Source organism: Protopterus annectens, chromosome 4.part1 (assembly GCF_019279795.1).
Source record: "Protopterus annectens isolate FY-2018-M chromosome 4.part1, PAN1.0, whole genome shotgun sequence".
In the NCBI taxonomy this organism is placed as follows: Eukaryota; Metazoa; Chordata; order Ceratodontiformes; family Protopteridae; genus Protopterus; species Protopterus annectens.
The window spans coordinates 934463999-934484805 of record NC_056734.1 but is presented as its reverse complement, the minus strand read 5'-3'; the positions used below and the strand labels follow the sequence as shown (position 1 = coordinate 934484805).

General features: G+C 31.1%; 1 protein-coding gene across 1 annotated transcript in view; it reads left to right on the top strand.

Moving 5' to 3' along the window:
- LOC122801346 (mucin-5AC-like) overlaps positions 1-20807 on the top strand; it is a 150970-nt gene that overhangs the window by 23066 nt on the left and 107097 nt on the right. The window contains exons 20-34 of the mRNA XM_044070885.1: positions 765-836; positions 1529-1600; positions 3360-3431; positions 4138-4209; positions 5363-5434; positions 7957-8028; positions 8736-8807; positions 9960-10031; positions 10724-10795; positions 12554-12625; positions 13333-13404; positions 14558-14629; positions 15322-15393; positions 17153-17224; positions 17932-18003. Coding sequence (XP_043926820.1) covers positions 765-836; positions 1529-1600; positions 3360-3431; positions 4138-4209; positions 5363-5434; positions 7957-8028; positions 8736-8807; positions 9960-10031; positions 10724-10795; positions 12554-12625; positions 13333-13404; positions 14558-14629; positions 15322-15393; positions 17153-17224; positions 17932-18003 — 1080 coding nt within the window. The remainder of the gene's footprint in view (positions 1-764; positions 837-1528; positions 1601-3359; positions 3432-4137; positions 4210-5362; positions 5435-7956; positions 8029-8735; positions 8808-9959; positions 10032-10723; positions 10796-12553; positions 12626-13332; positions 13405-14557; positions 14630-15321; positions 15394-17152; positions 17225-17931; positions 18004-20807) is intronic.

Below are 20807 nucleotides of genomic sequence, written 5' to 3'. Positions count from 1 at the left end.
ACTACCATCAAAAACACAATGTACACACAGAATTGTTTTTACACGTTTGCTTCATAAATGTCCTTTTCATGAAAGTAAACACAGTCCTATTCACAGAACAGCAAAAAGCATGATAGCAAAGCAACCAAGAAAACACTCCAACAATAAGTTGGGTTAAATTTATACACTCATTGCAGTCATCAAGGACAAATGAAACTGCAGAAGACTTCCTGCATTAGACATATGGAGATAAAAGGGTTCAATCCTGGCTGACAGTAGATGAAAAAACATTTGACACCCTTCAATAATTATAATAACTACAAAATAATGCATCAGCTGTCTTAGAGATGAAACTCCAAAATCTGCATGTGGAAATTTAACATGTGTGAGGGCTAATCAAAATTTGGTCATATTCAGTTCTCATTATTACTCAAAGCAGAGAATAGTGAAGGGGAAACACAAACTCCTATAATCAGGGTATCCCTAAGCAAAACCCTACTAGTGCCACATCTGCACAAAATACCCTTTATACTATACTTCTTGTTAATGAGGCATGTTATCCACATCTGTTTTTTAAATTTTAATTATGGACTCATTAGGCAGAAACTACAGTTATAATGCTGAAAAGAAAGATGACTTGAGCTACATAAACTTCTCAATGACTTTCATTAATAGATGACCCTTAATCTTTCTTTTCAATTATTTATCCTACTGAACACTTTTATATCAGTACAAAATAAAGAATTTAAGTGATCTCTAATAGCTCCTTTGTTTTCTTTTCCTAGCTGAAACTTCTATAGGAACCACACTGGCCTCTACTCCTGACACAACTGCTGAAACAACTGTTCTTTCAACAGGTATGTGAATTAACAATGCATATTTTTGTTATACATCACAGAGATCTAAAAGGTCTCAAGAAATTTATGATTTTGCTATTTGCAGCTAATACCTTTTAAAGATTCATCAGTTGCTTGAATTATAAAAGCATATCCTGCCTTTCATTTTGAAGGACATGGGTATAATTTCTGTGTACAACCAATTCAACTTAATTTATCAGAGGACTGGAAGTCAAACACTTCCCATTACTCTTTAAATAACCTGCTAGTTATTGTGGAATGTTCAGGTTGTGATCTTTTAGTGAAGTAATTCATTTTGCCCAGCATTTCATTTCATATCATCTATTTCCCTACTCTAAAAAACTGAATGATACCAATTCAAAATAAGAGGTGACATTTTGTAAGGTTTTCTCAAATGTCTACTGGAAATATCTGGACAACTGCTACAAACATTGTTTTAGATTATGGACTCTACTATTTTATAGCACCAATTGTTTACACTAAAAATAGAAAACTATGTACAATTTTACCTCTTCCATGGCTTACTTCACATTGAGTAAGGTTTAACATCAAATTGCTAATACCCTGTCAAATCTGTAAATATTTCAGAGCATCTCACAAATAAAAACTTTATGAGTTTTCATAACTTGATAATTTGATGCAGAAACACAATAAATGAAGAGATTATCACAGTTTCACATTTTCATTTTTAGAAACAACATCAGCAGAAACTACTGTTGTCTCCACTGCAGAAACAACTATTGAAAGAACATCTATTACTACAGGTACAACACTTCACATTTTTTTACTTATATCAACTTACATCTTCATTTCATGACATAAAAATATGCCATTTTAAATCCAGACACTTAGGATCTGCATTAACAACTTACAGATATACTGATAACATGCACCATTTCCAGCAACACATTACTGATGTTTAACAATTTGGTCAAAGTCACTGAAAAGTATTCTCAAAAATCTGACAGAATTTCATTAAATTCCATTAATTAATTATTGTGTTTCAAATAATTGGAGTCAAAACATTAACTTTCATCTTACTTTCAATCTGTGCAAGCAATATTCAAACCCATGTGGGAATATAATATGTCACAAATATGCAAGCAATATTCAAACCAATTGGGAACACAATATGTCACAAGTATTTTTAGTAATGTTGGACAATGTGAATCACCGTTGTCATTCAGACACAAAAATACTATCATAAACATACAATGCACATATAAAATCATATTTACATCTGTTCTATAATATCCTTCTCATGAAAAAGGATATCATCACTTTGCCAGAATGCCACAAAACTCAGAAAAAAGTAACAAATTAAACACATATTGTCTAATGGAGAGCAAAATGTAGACTGAGAAAGACTGCATTCAAGATTACAAACTGCAGTAGCCATACCAAATATTCACATGTTTCTAGAGCTTTTCCACACTCATTTCTTTGCCATATATAGTGAAATAAAATGTTTTCAAATCTGTTTTTCTAAAACTACAAAAATTATGATAGCACAATTAAACTATTATCTTTCTGAGACAGTAACATTTGCAAAAGAAGACATCTTTCCTGGAACCTATGACTTAAAGAAATTTTCATATGGGTGTACAAAATAAATACATTCTCTGTAAACTATCACCTACAGAAAGTAGACAAAAGTTGAAAAGCAAATAATGATTTAGTAAAGGCTACATTTATTCCCTACAAATTGTAAAATCTGAATATTGATGTTTAAAGTCTTATTTAATATTCTGAGAAGTTTCAGCTACAGCTCAAGTTCCACTGAGCCAAACTTGTCTCTTCCAGGAATTTTTCAGTAATTCTTTTTAACATCAGCAGAGAAAGACTAAAAATCTTAAGGATATTTTACAGGCATAGGATCAGATTAAACTAATTACTTCGATGAAGGTTATACCCACATTTCCTTAATCAAGGACAAATGAAATCTCTAAAGATTATTTGCAACAGATATGTGACAAAACAGCAGGGCTCAGTCTGATAAATATTCAGACAAACTTCATTAATCTCTACAATGCTTATACTATCCACATATTAATGAATCTGATGCTTTAGAGATGAAAATCGTAATTATGAATGTAAAAATTCAACACTTGTGATCATAAATCAAGATTCATTTTGTCCAGGTATCAAAATTGCTTGAAACAAAGGATATTAAAAGGAAAACTCTAACCCCTTTAATCATGGTATTCCAAGTAAAACAGTACTAGCAATGCATGCACACACAATGCTGTTTATAATATACTTATCAGCAATGAAAAATATTCAAACTCTATGAATTGCTCCTTTTTTAACTATGAAGTAATTACTGGCTAACAATAACAATCTGCCCTTACAATGCCAAGGAAGGAGATGGACTGAAACTACATAAGCTTCACAATGACTTGTGTAGACAGATGGCCCTAAAAGTTTCCTTTAAAATATTTGTCTTATAGAATACACTTACATGAGTGCAAGGTAAAGGTTTGAAAGCGGTGTCTAATACCTCCTTCATTGTTGTTTTTCTAGCTGCAACTTCTGTAGAAACTACTTTGGACACTACTCCTGAGACAACAGTTGAAACAACTGTTCCTTCAACAGGTATGTGCATTTACAACAGAACATTTTAATATGTGTCACGAAGTTCTAAAATCGCTCATGAAATCTGTTTGTGTAATCATTGCAAGTAATTATTTTCAAAGATTAATCATATGCTGTAATTATAAAAAGAAATACTCTCTGATATTTTGAAAAGATGGACATCATATATTCACATAACTACTTCAAGTTAATTGACATCAAAACTGAAAGTTAGTCAAACATTCCACAATTTCCATTAAATACTGTTTTAGTTATTACAGAGGAATAAGGATATAATCTCTTACTGAACTGCTTCAATTTTCCCAGGATTTAATTTTTCCGTATGTATTTCCCGACAGTATGATGCTAAGCAAGTGATATAACCAAAGAGTATTCTTACGAAAAGGTTCATTTTGTTAGGCTTGACAATTGTCTACTAGGTATGCCTCAAAAATTCCTACAAACATTTTCCAGGTTTAGGTTTCTTCTGTTTTTTACCACTAATATTTTACTTTTAAATGGGATAACTGTGAATACCTTTAGCTCTTCTCTAGCTTATTTGAGAATGAGTAAGGTTTAACATCAAAATATCAGTTCCTTGTCAAACAGGTAAATTGTTCCAAACTTCTCACATATGATAACTTTATGAGTTTTTCTTACTTTGATAATTGGATACAGAAACACGATAATTGAATCGATCATCACAGTTCCACATTTTTATTTTTAGATATAACATCAGCAGAAACTACTATTGCAACCACCCAAGAAACAACTTTGGAAACAACACCTACTACAACAGGTACAAAACTGCATTTTATTGTCATATATGGCAATTTGTATCTTCACTCTATGACATCACAATACTCCATTGTACAGCCAAGCACTCAAGATATGCATTAACAACTAACATATTGATAACATACCTGCATTTCAACAAAATACCTGTGACATTTAACAATCTCTTCCATGGCACTAAACAATAATCTTAAACCTATGAATTAATTTAGTTACATTTTTATATATAATTGTTGTCTTTGAAACAAATCGACTCAAAACAGTGGATATCATGTCAACTTCAATCTGTCCAAACAATGTTCAAAACCAATAGGAAACAAAGATGATTGTCAGAAATGCTTCCATTAGTGATGTTTGAGAACATGAGATACTATTGTCATGCCAATTCTAAAATACTACCATCAAAAACACAATGTACACGCAGAATTGTTTTTACACGTTTGCTTCATAAATGTCCTTTTCATGAAAGTAAACACAGTCCTATTCACAGAACAGCAAAAAGCATGATAGCAAAGCAACCAAGAAAACACTCCAACAATAAGTTGGGTTAAATTTATACACTCATTGCAGTCATCAAGGACAAATGAAACTGCAGAAGACTTCCTGCATTAGACATATGGAGATAAAAGGGTTCAATCCTGGCTGACAGTAGAAGAAAAAACATTTGACACCCTTCAATAATTATAATAACTACAAAATAATGCATCAGCTGTCTTAGAGATGAAACTCCAAAATCTGCATGTGGAAATTTAACATGTGTGAGGGCTAATCAAAATTTGGTCATATTCAGTTCTCATTATTACTCAAAGCGAGAATAGTGAAGGGGAAACACAAACTCCTATAATCAGGGTATCCCTAAGCAAAACCCTACTAGTGCCACATCTGCACAAAATACCCCTTATACTATACTTCTTGTTAATGAGGCATGTTATCCACATCTGTTTTTTAAATTTTAATTATGGACTCATTAGGCAGAAACTACAGTTATAATGCTGAAAAGAAAGATGACTTGAGCTACATAAACTTCTCAATGACTTTCATTAATAGATGACCCTTAATCTTTCTTTTCAATTATTTATCCTACTGAACACTTTTATATCAGTACAAAATAAAGAATTTAAGTGATCTCTAATAGCTCCTTTGTTTTCTTTTCCTAGCTGAAACTTCTATAGGAACCACACTGGCCTCTACTCCTGACACAACTGCTGAAACAACTGTTCTTTCAACAGGTATGTGAATTAACAATGCATATTTTTGTTATACATCACAGAGATCTAAAAGGTCTCAAGAAATTTATGATTTTGCTATTTGCAGCTAATACCTTTTAAAGATTCATCAGTTGCTTGAATTATAAAAGCATATCCTGCCTTTCATTTTGAAGGACATGGGTATAATTTCTGTGTACAACCAATTCAACTTAATTTATCAGAGGACTGGAAGTCAAACACTTCCCATTACTCTTTAAATAACCTGCTAGTTATTGTGGAATGTTCAGGTTGTGATCTTTTAGTGAAGTAATTCATTTTGCCCAGCATTTCATTTCATATCATCTATTTCCCTACTCTAAAAAACTGAATGATACCAATTCAAAATAAGAGGTGACATTTTGTAAGGTTTTCTCAAATGTCTACTGGAAATATCTGGACAACTGCTACAAACATTGTTTTAGATTATGGACTCTACTATTTTATAGCACCAATTGTTTACACTAAAAATAGAAAACTATGTACAATTTTACCTCTTCCATGGCTTACTTCACATTGAGTAAGGTTTAACATCAAATTGCTAATACCCTGTCAAATCTGTAAATATTTCAGAGCATCTCACAAATAAAAACTTTATGAGTTTTCATAACTTGATAATTTGATGCAGAAACACAATAAATGAAGAGATTATCACAGTTTCACATTTTCATTTTAGAAACAAAATCAGCAGAAACTACTGTTGTCTCCACTGCAGAAACAACTATTGAAAGAACATCTATTACTACAGGTACAACACTTCACATTTTTTTACTTATATCAACTTACATCTTCATTTCATGACATAAAAATATGCCATTTTAAATCCAGACACTTAGGATCTGCATTAACAACTTACAGATATACTGATAACATGCACCATTTCCAGCAACACATTACTGATGTTTAACAATTTGGTCAAAGTCACTGAAAAGTATTCTCAAAAATCTGACAGAATTTCATTAAATTCCATTAATTAATTATTGTGTTTCAAATAATTGGAGTCAAAACATTAACTTTCATCTTACTTTCAATCTGTGCAAGCAATATTCAAACCCATGTGGGAATATAATATGTCACAAATATGCAAGCAATATTCAAACCAATTGGGAACACAATATGTCACAAGTATTTTTAGTAATGTTGGACAATGTGAATCACCGTTGTCATTCAGACACAAAAATACTATCATAAACATACAATGCACATATAAAATCATATTTACATCTGTTCTATAATATCCTTCTCATGAAAAAGGATATCATCACTTTGCCAGAATGCCACAAAACTCAGAAAAAAGTAACAAATTAAACACATATTGTCTAATGGAGAGCAAAATGTAGACTGAGAAAGACTGCATTCAAGATTACAAACTGCAGTAGCCATACCAAATATTCACATGTTTCTAGAGCTTTTCCACACTCATTTCTTTGCCATATATAGTGAAATAAAATGTTTTCAAATCTGTTTTTCTAAAACTACAAAAATTATGATAGCACAATTAAACTATTATCTTTCTGAGACAGTAACATTTGCAAAAGAAGACATCTTTCCTGGAACCTATGACTTAAAGAAATTTTCATATGGGTGTACAAAATAAATACATTCTCTGTAAACTATCACCTACAGAAAGTAGACAAAAGTTGAAAAGCAAATAATGATTTAGTAAAGGCTACATTTATTCCCTACAAATTGTAAAATCTGAATATTGATGTTTAAAGTCTTATTTAATATTCTGAGAAGTTTCAGCTACAGCTCAAGTTCCACTGAGCCAAACTTGTCTCTTCCAGGAATTTTTCAGTAATTCTTTTTTAACATCAGCAGAGAAAGACTAAAAATCTTAAGGATATTTTACAGGCATAGGATCAGATTAAACTAATTACTTCGATGAAGGTTATACCCACATTTCCTTAATCAAGGACAAATGAAATCTCTAAAGATTATTTGCAACAGATATGTGACAAAACAGCAGGGCTCAGTCTGATAAATATTCAGACAAACTTCATTAATCTCTACAATGCTTATACTATCCACATATTAATGAATCTGATGCTTTAGAGATGAAAATCGTAATTATGAATGTAAAAATTCAACACTTGTGATCATAAATCAAGATTCATTTTTGTCCAGGTATCAAAATTGCTTGAAACAAAGGATATTAAAAGGAAAACTCTAACCCCTTTAATCATGGTATTCCAAGTAAAACAGTACTAGCAATGCATGCACACACAATGCTGTTTATAATATACTTATCAGCAATGAAAAATATTCAAACTCTATGAATTGCTCCTTTTTTAACTATGAAGTAATTACTGGCTAACAATAACAATCTGCCCTTACAATGCCAAGGAAGGAGATGGACTGAAACTACATAAGCTTCACAATGACTTGTGTAGACAGATGGCCCTAAAAGTTTCCTTTAAAATATTTGTCATAGAATACACTTACATGAGTGCAAGGTAAAGGTTTGAAAGCGGTGTCTAATACCTCCTTCATTGTTGTTTTTCTAGCTGCAACTTCTGTAGAAACTACTTTGGACACTACTCCTGAGACAACAGTTGAAACAACTGTTCCTTCAACAGGTATGTGCATTTACAACAGAACATTTTAATATGTGTCACGAAGTTCTAAAATCGCTCATGAAATCTGTTTGTGTAATCATTGCAAGTAATTATTTTCAAAGATTAATCATATGCTGTAATTATAAAAAGAAATACTCTCTGATATTTTGAAAAGATGGACATCATATATTCACATAACTACTTCAAGTTAATTGACATCAAAACTGAAAGTTAGTCAAACATTCCACAATTTCCATTAAATACTGTTTTAGTTATTACAGAGGAATAAGGATATAATCTCTTACTGAACTGCTTCAATTTTCCCAGGATTTAATTTTTCCGTATGTATTTCCCGACAGTATGATGCTAAGCAAGTGATATAACCAAAGAGTATTCTTACGAAAAAGGTTCATTTTGTTAGGCTTGACAATTGTCTACTAGGTATGCCTCAAAAATTCCTACAAACATTTTCCAGGTTTAGGTTTCTTCTGTTTTTTACCACTAATATTTTACTTTTAAATGGGATAACTGTGAATACCTTTAGCTCTTCTCTAGCTTATTTGAGAATGAGTAAGGTTTAACATCAAAATATCAGTTCCTTGTCAAACAGGTAAATTGTTCCAAACTTCTCACATATGATAACTTTATGAGTTTTTCTTACTTTGATAATTGGATAAAGAAACACGATAATTGAATCGATCATCACAGTTCCACATTTTTATTTTTAGATATAACATCAGCAGAAACTACTATTGCAACCACCCAAGAAACAACTTTGGAAACAACACCTACTACAACAGGTACAAAACTGCATTTTATTGTCATATATGGCAATTTGTATCTTCACTCTATGACATCACAATACTCCATTGTACAGCCAAGCACTCAAGATATGCATTAACAACTAACATATTGATAACATACCTGCATTTCAACAAAATACCTGTGACATTTAACAATCTCTTCCATGGCACTAAACAATAATCTTAAACCTATGAATTAATTTAGTTACATTTTTATATATAATTGTTGTCTTTGAAACAAATCGACTCAAAACAGTGGATATCATGTCAACTTCAATCTGTCCAAACAATGTTCAAAACCAATAGGAAACAAAGATGATTGTCAGAAATGCTTCCATTAGTGATGTTTGAGAACATGAGATACTATTGTCATGCCAATTCTAAAATACTACCATCAAAAACACAATGTACACGCAGAATTGTTTTTACACGTTTGCTTCATAAATGTCCTTTTCATGAAAGTAAACACAGTCCTATTCACAGAACAGCAAAAAGCATGATAGCAAAGCAACCAAGAAAACACTCCAACAATAAGTTGGGTTAAATTTATACACTCATTGCAGTCATCAAGGACAAATGAAACTGCAGAAGACTTCCTGCATTAGACATATGGAGATAAAAGGGTTCAATCCTGGCTGACAGTAGAAGAAAAAACATTTGACACCCTTCAATAATTATAATAACTACAAAATAATGCATCAGCTGTCTTAGAGATGAAACTCCAAAATCTGCATGTGGAAATTTAACATGTGTGAGGGCTAATCAAAATTTGGTCATATTCAGTTCTCATTATTACTCAAAGCGAGAATAGTGAAGGGAAACACAAACTCCTATAATCAGGGTATCCCTAAGCAAAACCCTACTAGTGCCACATCTGCACAAAATACCCCTTATACTATACTTCTTGTTAATGAGGCATGTTATCCACATCTGTTTTTTAAATTTTAATTATGGACTCATTAGGCAGAAACTACAGTTATAATGCTGAAAAGAAAGATGACTTGAGCTACATAAACTTCTCAATGACTTTCATTAATAGATTACCCTTAATCTTTCTTTTCAATTATTTATCCTACTGAACACTTTTATATCAGTACAAAATAAAGAATTTAAGTGATCTCTAATAGCTCCTTTGTTTTCTTTTCCTAGCTGAAACTTCTATAGGAACCACACTGGCCTCTACTCCTGACACAACTGCTGAAACAACTGTTCTTTCAACAGGTATGTGAATTAACAATGCATATTTTTGTTATACATCACAGAGATCTAAAAGGTCTCAAGAAATTTATGATTTTGCTATTTGCAGCTAATACCTTTTAAAGATTCATCAGTTGCTTGAATTATAAAAGCATATCCTGCCTTTCATTTTGAAGGACATGGGTATAATTTCTGTGTACAACCAATTCAACTTAATTTATCAGAGGACTGGAAGTCAAACACTTCCCATTACTCTTTAAATAACCTGCTAGTTATTGTGGAATGTTCAGGTTGTGATCTTTTAGTGAAGTAATTCATTTTGCCCAGCATTTCATTTCATATCATCTATTTCCCTACTCTAAAAAACTGAATGATACCAATTCAAAATAAGAGGTGACATTTTGTAAGGTTTTCTCAAATGTCTACTGGAAATATCTGGACAACTGCTACAAACATTGTTTTAGATTATGGACTCTACTATTTTATAGCACCAATTGTTTACACTAAAAATAGAAAACTATGTACAATTTTACCTCTTCCATGGCTTACTTCACATTGAGTAAGGTTTAACATCAAATTGCTAATACCCTGTCAAATCTGTAAATATTTCAGAGCATCTCACAAATAAAAACTTTATGAGTTTTCATAACTTGATAATTTGATGCAGAAACACAATAAATGAAGAGATTATCACAGTTTCACATTTTCATTTTTAGAAACAACATCAGCAGAGACTACTGTTGTCTCCACTGCAGAAACAACTATTGAAAGAACATCTATTACTACAGGTACAACACTTCACATTTTTTTACTTATATCAACTTACATCTTCATTTCATGACATAAAAATATGCCATTTTAAATCCAGACACTTAGGATCTGCATTAACAACTTACAGATATACTGATAACATGCACCATTTCCAGCAACACATTACTGATGTTTAACAATTTGGTCAAAGTCACTGAAAAGTATTCTCAAAAATCTGACAGAATTTCATTAAATTCCATTAATTAATTATTGTGTTTCAAATAATTGGAGTCAAAACATTAACTTTCATCTTACTTTCAATCTGTGCAAGCAATATTCAAACCCATGTGGGAATATAATATGTCACAAATATGCAAGCAATATTCAAACCAATTGGGAACACAATATGTCACAAGTATTTTTAGTAATGTTGGACAATGTGAATCACCGTTGTCATTCAGACACAAAAATACTATCATAAACATACAATGCACATATAAAATCATATTTACATCTGTTCTATAATATCCTTCTCATGAAAAAGGATATCATCACTTTGCCAGAATGCCACAAAACTCAGAAAAAAGTAACAAATTAAACACATATTGTCTAATGGAGAGCAAAATGTAGACTGAGAAAGACTGCATTCAAGATTACAAACTGCAGTAGCCATACCAAATATTCACATGTTTCTAGAGCTTTTCCACACTCATTTCTTTGCCATATATAGTGAAATAAAATGTTTTCAAATCTGTTTTTCTAAAACTACAAAAATTATGATAGCACAATTAAACTATTATCTTTCTGAGACAGTAACATTTGCAAAAGAAGACATCTTTCCTGGAACCTATGACTTAAAGAAATTTTCATATGGGTGTACAAAATAAATACATTCTCTGTAAACTATCACCTACAGAAAGTAGACAAAAGTTGAAAAGCAAATAATGATTTAGTAAAGGCTACATTTATTCCCTACAAATTGTAAAATCTGAATATTGATGTTTAAAGTCTTATTTAATATTCTGAGAAGTTTCAGCTACAGCTCAAGTTCCACTGAGCCAAACTTGTCTCTTCCAGGAATTTTTCAGTAATTCTTTTTTAACATCAGCAGAGAAAGACTAAAAATCTTAAGGATATTTTACAGGCATAGGATCAGATTAAACTAATTACTTCGATGAAGGTTATACCCACATTTCCTTAATCAAGGACAAATGAAATCTCTAAAGATTATTTGCAACAGATATGTGACAAAACAGCAGGGCTCAGTCTGATAAATATTCAGACAAACTTCATTAATCTCTACAATGCTTATACTATCCACATATTAATGAATCTGATGCTTTAGAGATGAAAATCGTAATTATGAATGTAAAAATTCAACACTTGTGATCATAAATCAAGATTCATTTTGTCCAGGTATCAAAATTGCTTGAAACAAAGGATATTAAAAGGAAAACTCTAACCCCTTTAATCATGGTATTCCAAGTAAAACAGTACTAGCAATGCATGCACACACAATGCTGTTTATAATATACTTATCAGCAATGAAAAATATTCAAACTCTATGAATTGCTCCTTTTTTAACTATGAAGTAATTACTGGCTAACAATAACAATCTGCCCTTACAATGCCAAGGAAGGAGATGGACTGAAACTACATAAGCTTCACAATGACTTGTGTAGACAGATGGCCCTAAAAGTTTCCTTTAAAATATTTGTCATAGAATACACTTACATGAGTGCAAGGTAAAGGTTTGAAAGCGGTGTCTAATACCTCCTTCATTGTTGTTTTTCTAGCTGCAACTTCTGTAGAAACTACTTTGGACACTACTCCTGAGACAACAGTTGAAACAACTGTTCCTTCAACAGGTATGTGCATTTACAACAGAACATTTTAATATGTGTCACGAAGTTCTAAAATCGCTCATGAAATCTGTTTGTGTAATCATTGCAAGTAATTATTTTCAAAGATTAATCATATGCTGTAATTATAAAAAGAAATACTCTCTGATATTTTGAAAAGATGGACATCATATATTCACATAACTACTTCAAGTTAATTGACATCAAAACTGAAAGTTAGTCAAACATTCCACAATTTCCATTAAATACTGTTTTAGTTATTACAGAGGAATAAGGATATAATCTCTTACTGAACTGCTTCAATTTTCCCAGGATTTAATTTTTCCATATGTATTTCCCGACAGTATGATGCTAAGCAAGTGATATAACCAAAGAGTATTCTTACGAAAAAGGTTCATTTTGTTAGGCTTGACAATTGTCTACTAGGTATGCCTCAAAAATTCCTACAAACATTTTCCAGGTTTAGGTTTCTTCTGTTTTTTACCACTAATATTTTACTTTAAAATGGGATAACTGTGAATACCTTTAGCTCTTCTCTAGCTTATTTGAGAATGAGTAAGGTTTAACATCAAAATATCAGTTCCTTGTCAAACAGGTAAATTGTTCCAAACTTCTCACATATGATAACTTTATGAGTTTTTCTTACTTTGATAATTGGATAAAGAAACACGATAATTGAATCGATCATCACAGTTCCACATTTTTATTTTTAGATATAACATCAGCAGAAACTACTATTGCAACCACCCAAGAAACAACTTTGGAAACAACACCTACTACAACAGGTACAAAACTGCATTTTATTGTCATATATGGCAATTTGTATCTTCACTCTATGACATCACAATACTCCATTGTACAGCCAAGCACTCAAGATATGCATTAACAACTAACATATTGATAACATACCTGCATTTCAACAAAATACCTGTGACATTTAACAATCTCTTCCATGGCACTAAACAATAATCTTAAACCTATGAATTAATTTAGTTACATTTTTATATATAATTGTTGTCTTTGAAACAAATCGACTCAAAACAGTGGATATCATGTCAACTTCAATCTGTCCAAACAATGTTCAAAACCAATAGGAAACAAAGATGATTGTCAGAAATGCTTCCATTAGTGATGTTTGAGAACATGAGATACTATTGTCATGCCAATTCTAAAATACTACCATCAAAAACACAATGTACACGCAGAATTGTTTTTACACGTTTGCTTCATAAATGTCCTTTTCATGAAAGTAAACACAGTCCTATTCACAGAACAGCAAAAAGCATGATAGCAAAGCAACCAAGAAAACACTCCAACAATAAGTTGGGTTAAATTTATACACTCATTGCAGTCATCAAGGACAAATGAAACTGCAGAAGACTTCCTGCATTAGACATATGGAGATAAAAGGGTTCAATCCTGGCTGACAGTAGAAGAAAAAACATTTGACACCCTTCAATAATTATAATAACTACAAAATAATGCATCAGCTGTCTTAGAGATGAAACTCCAAAATCTGCATGTGGAAATTTAACATGTGTGAGGGCTAATCAAAATTTGGTCATATTCAGTTCTCATTATTACTCAAAGCGAGAATAGTGAAGGGGAAACACAAACTCCTATAATCAGGGTATCCCTAAGCAAAACCCTACTAGTGCCACATCTGCACAAAATACCCCTTATACTATACTTCTTGTTAATGAGGCATGTTATCCACATCTGTTTTTTAAATTTTAATTATGGACTCATTAGGCAGAAACTACAGTTATAATGCTGAAAAGAAAGATGACTTGAGCTACATAAACTTCTCAATGACTTTCATTAATAGATTACCCTTAATCTTTCTTTTCAATTATTTATCCTACTGAACACTTTTATATCAGTACAAAATAAAGAATTTAAGTGATCTCTAATAGCTCCTTTGTTTTCTTTTCCTAGCTGAAACTTCTATAGGAACCACACTGGCCTCTACTCCTGACACAACTGCTGAAACAACTGTTCTTTCAACAGGTATGTGAATTAACAATGCATATTTTTGTTATACATCACAGAGATCTAAAAGGTCTCAAGAAATTTATGATTTTGCTATTTGCAGCTAATACCTTTTAAAGATTCATCAGTTGCTTGAATTATAAAAGCATATCCTGCCTTTCATTTTGAAGGACATGGGTATAATTTCTGTGTACAACCAATTCAACTTAATTTATCAGAGGACTGGAAGTCAAACACTTCCCATTACTCTTTAAATAACCTGCTAGTTATTGTGGAATGTTCAGGTTGTGATCTTTTAGTGAAGTAATTCATTTTGCCCAGCATTTCATTTCATATCATCTATTTCCCTACTCTAAAAAACTGAATGATACCAATTCAAAATAAGAGGTGACATTTTGTAAGGTTTTCTCAAATGTCTACTGGAAATATCTGGACAACTGCTACAAACATTGTTTTAGATTATGGACTCTACTATTTTATAGCACCAATTGTTTACACTAAAAATAGAAAACTATGTACAATTTTACCTCTTCCATGGCTTACTTCACATTGAGTAAGGTTTAACATCAAATTGCTAATACCCTGTCAAATCTGTAAATATTTCAGAGCATCTCACAAATAAAAACTTTATGAGTTTTCATAACTTGATAATTTGATGCAGAAACACAATAAATGAAGAGATTATCACAGTTTCACATTTTCATTTTTAGAAACAACATCAGCAGAGACTACTGTTGTCTCCACTGCAGAAACAACTATTGAAAGAACATCTATTACTACAGGTACAACACTTCACATTTTTTTACTTATATCAACTTACATCTTCATTTCATGACATAAAAATATGCAATTTTAAATCCAGACACTTAGGATCTGCATTAACAACTTACAGATATACTGATAACATGCACCATTTCCAGCAACACATTACTGATGTTTAACAATTTGGTCAAAGTCACTGAAAAGTATTCTCAAAAATCTGACAGAATTTCATTAAATTCCATTAATTAATTATTGTGTTTCAAATAATTGGAGTCAAAACATTAACTTTCATCTTACTTTCAATCTGTGCAAGCAATATTCAAACCCATGTGGGAATATAATATGTCACAAATATGCAAGCAATATTCAAACCAATTGGGAACACAATATGTCACAAGTATTTTTAGTAATGTTGGACAATGTGAATCACCGTTGTCATTCAGACACAAAAATACTATCATAAACATACAATGCACATATAAAATCATATTTACATCTGTTCTATAATATCCTTCTCATGAAAAAGGATATCATCACTTTGCCAGAATGCCACAAAACTCAGAAAAAAGTAACAAATTAAACACATATTGTCTAATGGAGAGCAAAATGTAGACTGAGAAAGACTGCATTCAAGATTACAAACTGCAGTAGCCATACCAAATATTCACATGTTTCTAGAGCTTTTCCACACTCATTTCTTTGCCATATATAGTGAAATAAAATGTTTTCAAATCTGTTTTTCTAAAACTACAAAAATTATGATAGCACAATTAAACTATTATCTTTCTGAGACAGTAACATTTGCAAAAGAAGACATCTTTCCTGGAACCTATGACTTAAAGAAATTTTCATATGGGTGTACAAAATAAATACATTCTCTGTAAACTATCACCTACAGAAAGTAGACAAAAGTTGAAAAGCAAATAATGATTTAGTAAAGGCTACATTTATTCCCTACAAATTGTAAAATCTGAATATTGATGTTTAAAGTCTTATTTAATATTCTGAGAAGTTTCAGCTACAGCTCAAGTTCCACTGAGCCAAACTTGTCTCTTCCAGGAATTTTTCAGTAATTCTTTTTTAACATCAGCAGAGAAAGACTAAAAATCTTAAGGATATTTTACAGGCATAGGATCAGATTAAACTAATTACTTCGATGAAGGTTATACCCACATTTCCTTAATCAAGGACAAATGAAATCTCTAAAGATTATTTGCAACAGATATGTGACAAAACAGCAGGGCTCAGTCTGATAAATATTCAGACAAACTTCATTAATCTCTACAATGCTTATACTATCCACATATTAATGAATCTGATGCTTTAGAGATGAAAATCGTAATTATGAATGTAAAAATTCAACACTTGTGATCATAAATCAAGATTCATTTTTGTCCAGGTATCAAAATTGCTTGAAACAAAGGATATTAAAAGGAAAACTCTAACCCCTTTAATCATGGTATTCCAAGTAAAACAGTACTAGCAATGCATGCACACACAATGCTGTTTATAATATACTTATCAGCAATGAAAAATATTCAAACTCTATGAATTGCTCCTTTTTTAACTATGAAGTAATTACTGGCTAACAATAACAATCTGCCCTTACAATGCCAAGGAAGGAGATGGACTGAAACTACATAAGCTTCACAATGACTTGTGTAGACAGATGGCCCTAAAAGTTTCCTTTAAAATATTTGTCATAGAATACACTTACATGAGTGCAAGGTAAAGGTTTGAAAGCGGTGTCTAATACCTCCTTCATTGTTGTTTTTCTAGCTGCAACTTCTGTAGAAACTACTTTGGACACTACTCCTGAGACAACAGTTGAAACAACTGTTCCTTCAACAGGTATGTGCATTTACAACAGAACATTTTAATATGTGTCACGAAGTTCTAAAATGGCTCATGAAATCTGTTTGTGTAATCATTGCAAGTAATTATTTTCAAAGATTAATCATATGCTGTAATTATAAAAAGAAATACTCTCTGATATTTTGAAAAGATGGACATCATATATTCACATAACTACTTCAAGTTAATTGACATCAAAACTGAAAGTTAGTCAAACATTCCACAATTTCCATTAAATACTGTTTTAGTTATTACAGAGGAATAAGGATATAATCTCTTACTGAACTGCTTCAATTTTCCCAGGATTTAATTTTTCCATATGTATTTCCCGACAGTATGATGCTAAGCAAGTGATATAACCAAAGAGTATTCTTACGAAAAAGGTTCATTTTGTTAGGCTTGACAATTGTCTACTAGGTATGCCTCAAAAATTCCTACAAACATTTTCCAGGTTTAGGTTTCTTCTGTTTTTTACCACTAATATTTTACTTTAAAATGGGATAACTGTGAATACCTTTAGCTCTTCTCTAGCTTATTTGAGAATGAGTAAGGTTTAACATCAAAATATCAGTTCCTTGTCAAACAGGTAAATTGTTCCAAACTTCTCACATATGATAACTTTATGAGTTTTTCTTACTTTGATAATTGGATACAGAAACACGATAATTGAATCGATCATCACAGTTCCACATTTTTATTTTTAGATATAACATCAGCAGAAACTACTATTGCAACCACCCAAGAAACAACTTTGGAAACAACACCTACTACAACAGGTACAAAACTGCATTTTATTGTCATATATGGCAATTTGTATCTTCACTCTATGACATCACAATATTCCATTGTACAGCCAAGCACTCAAGATATGCATTAACAACTAACATATTGATAACATACCTGCATTTCAACAAAATACCTGTGACATTTAACAATCTCTTCCATGGCACTAAACAATAATCTTAAACCTATGAATTAATTTAGTTACATTTTTATATATAATTGTTGTCTTTGAAACAAATCGACTCAAAACAGTGGATATCATGTCAACTTCAATCTGTCCAAACAATGTTCAAAACCATGTGGGAATATAATATGTCACAAATATGCAAGCAATATTCAAACCAATTGGGAACACAATATGTCAAAGTATTTTTAGTAATGTTGGACAATGTGAATCACCGTTGTTATTCCAACACAAAAATACTATCATAAACATACAATGCTCATATAAAATCATATTTACATCTGTTCTATAATATCCTTCTCATGAAAAAGGATATCATCACTTTGCCAGAATGCCACAAAACTCAGAAAAAAGTAACAAATTAAACACATATTGTCTACTGGACAGCAAAATGTAGACTGAGAAAGACTGCATTCAAGATTACAAACTGCAGTAGCCATACCAAATATTCACATGTTTCTAGAGCTTTTCCACACTAATTTATTTGCCATATATAGTGAAATAAAATGTTTTCAAATCTGTTTTTCTAAAACTACAAAAATTATGATAGCACAATTAAACTATTATCTTTCTGAGACAGTAACATTTGCAAAAGAAGACATCTTTCCTGGAACCTATGACTTAAAGAAATTTTCATAGGGGTATACAAAATAAATACATTCTCTGTAAACTATCACCTACAGAAAGTAGACAAAAGTTGAAAAGCAAATAATGATTTAGTAAAGGCAACATTTATTCCCTACAAATTGTAAAATCTGAATATTGATCTTTAAAGTCTGATTTAACATTGTGAGAAGTTTCAGCTACAGCTCAAGTTCCACTGAGCCAAACTTGTCTCTTCCAGGAATTTTTCAGTAATTCTTTTTTAACATCAGCAGAGAAAGACTAAAAATCTTAAGGATATTTTACAGGCATAGGATCAGATTAAAATAATTACTTTCATGAAGGTTATACCCACATTTCCTTAATCAAGGACAAATGAAATCTCTAAAGATAATTTGCAACAGAAATATGTGACAAAACAGCAGGGCTCAGTCTGAAAAGTATTCAGACAAACTTCATTAATCTCTACAATGCTTATACTATCCACATATTAATTAATCTGATGCATTAGAGATGAAAATCGTAATTATGAATGCAAAAATTCAACACTTGTGATCATAAATCAAGATTCATTCTTGTCCAGGTATCAAAATTGCTTGAAACACAGGATATTAAAAGGAAAACACTAACCCCTTTAATCATGGTATTCCTAAGTAAAACAGTACTAGCACTTCATGCACACACAATGCTGTTTATAATATACTTATCAGCAATGAAAAATATTCAAACTCTGTGAATTGCTCCTTTTTTAACTATGAATTGATTACTGACTAACAATAACAATCTGCCCTTACAATGCCAAGGAAGGAGATGGACTGAAACTACATAAGCTTCACAATGACTTGTGTAGACAGATGACCCTAAAAGTTTCTTTTAAAATATTTGTCTTATACAATACACTTACATGAGTGCAAGGTAAAGGTTTAAAAGCGGTGTCTAATACCTCCTTCATTGTTGTTTTTCTAGCTGCAACTTCTGTAGAAACTACTTTGGACACTACTCCTGAGACAACAGTTAAAACAACTGTTCCTTCAACAGGTATGTGCATTTAACACAGAACATTTTAATATGTGTCACGAAGTTCTAAAATGGCTCATGAAATCTGTTTGTGTAATCATTGCAAGTAATTATTTTTAAAGATTACTCATATGCTGTAATTATGAAAAGAAAAACTCCCTGATATTTTGAAAAGATGGACATCATATATTCACATAACTACTTCAAGTTAATTGACATCAAAACTGAATGTTAGTCAAACATTCCACAATTTCCATTAAATACTGTTTTAGTTATTACAGAGGAATAAGGATATAATCTCTTACTGAACTGCTTCAGTTTTCCCAGGATTTAATTTTTCCGTATGTATTTCCGACAGTATGATGCTAAGCAAGTGATATAACCAAAGAATATTCTTACGAAAAAGGTTCATTTTGTTAGGCTTGACAACTGTCTACTAGGTATGCCTCAAAAATTCCTACAAACATTTTCTAGGTTTAGGTTTCTTCTGTTTTTTACCACTAATATTTTACTTTTAAATCGGATAACTGTGAATACCTTTAGCTCTTCTCTAGCTTATTTGAGAATGAGTAAGGTTTAACAAAAAAAAAATTTTAAATTTTAAAAATTTTCCGGTTTTTTTAAAATTTTAAAAAAATTTTTTTGGCCCCCAAAAAAAAAAACCTTTTTAAAATTTTTTTTAAAAAAAAAAAATTTTTTTTTAAAACCAAAAAAAAAAAATTTTTTTCTTTGGGAAAAAAAAAATTTTTTTTTTTTTTTTTTTAAAAAAAAATTTTTCAAAAAAAAAAAATTTTTTTCGGAAAAAAATTTTTTTTTTCCTTTTTAAATTTTTTTTTTTTTTCCCAAAAAGGGGAAAAAAAAATTTTTTTTGGGGAAAATTTTTTTTTTTAAAAAAAAATTTTTCCCCTTTTTTTTTTAATTTATTTTTAAAAAAAAATTTTAAAAAAAAAAAATTGAACCCTTTTTTTTCCCTTTAAAACCCCCAAAAAGGGC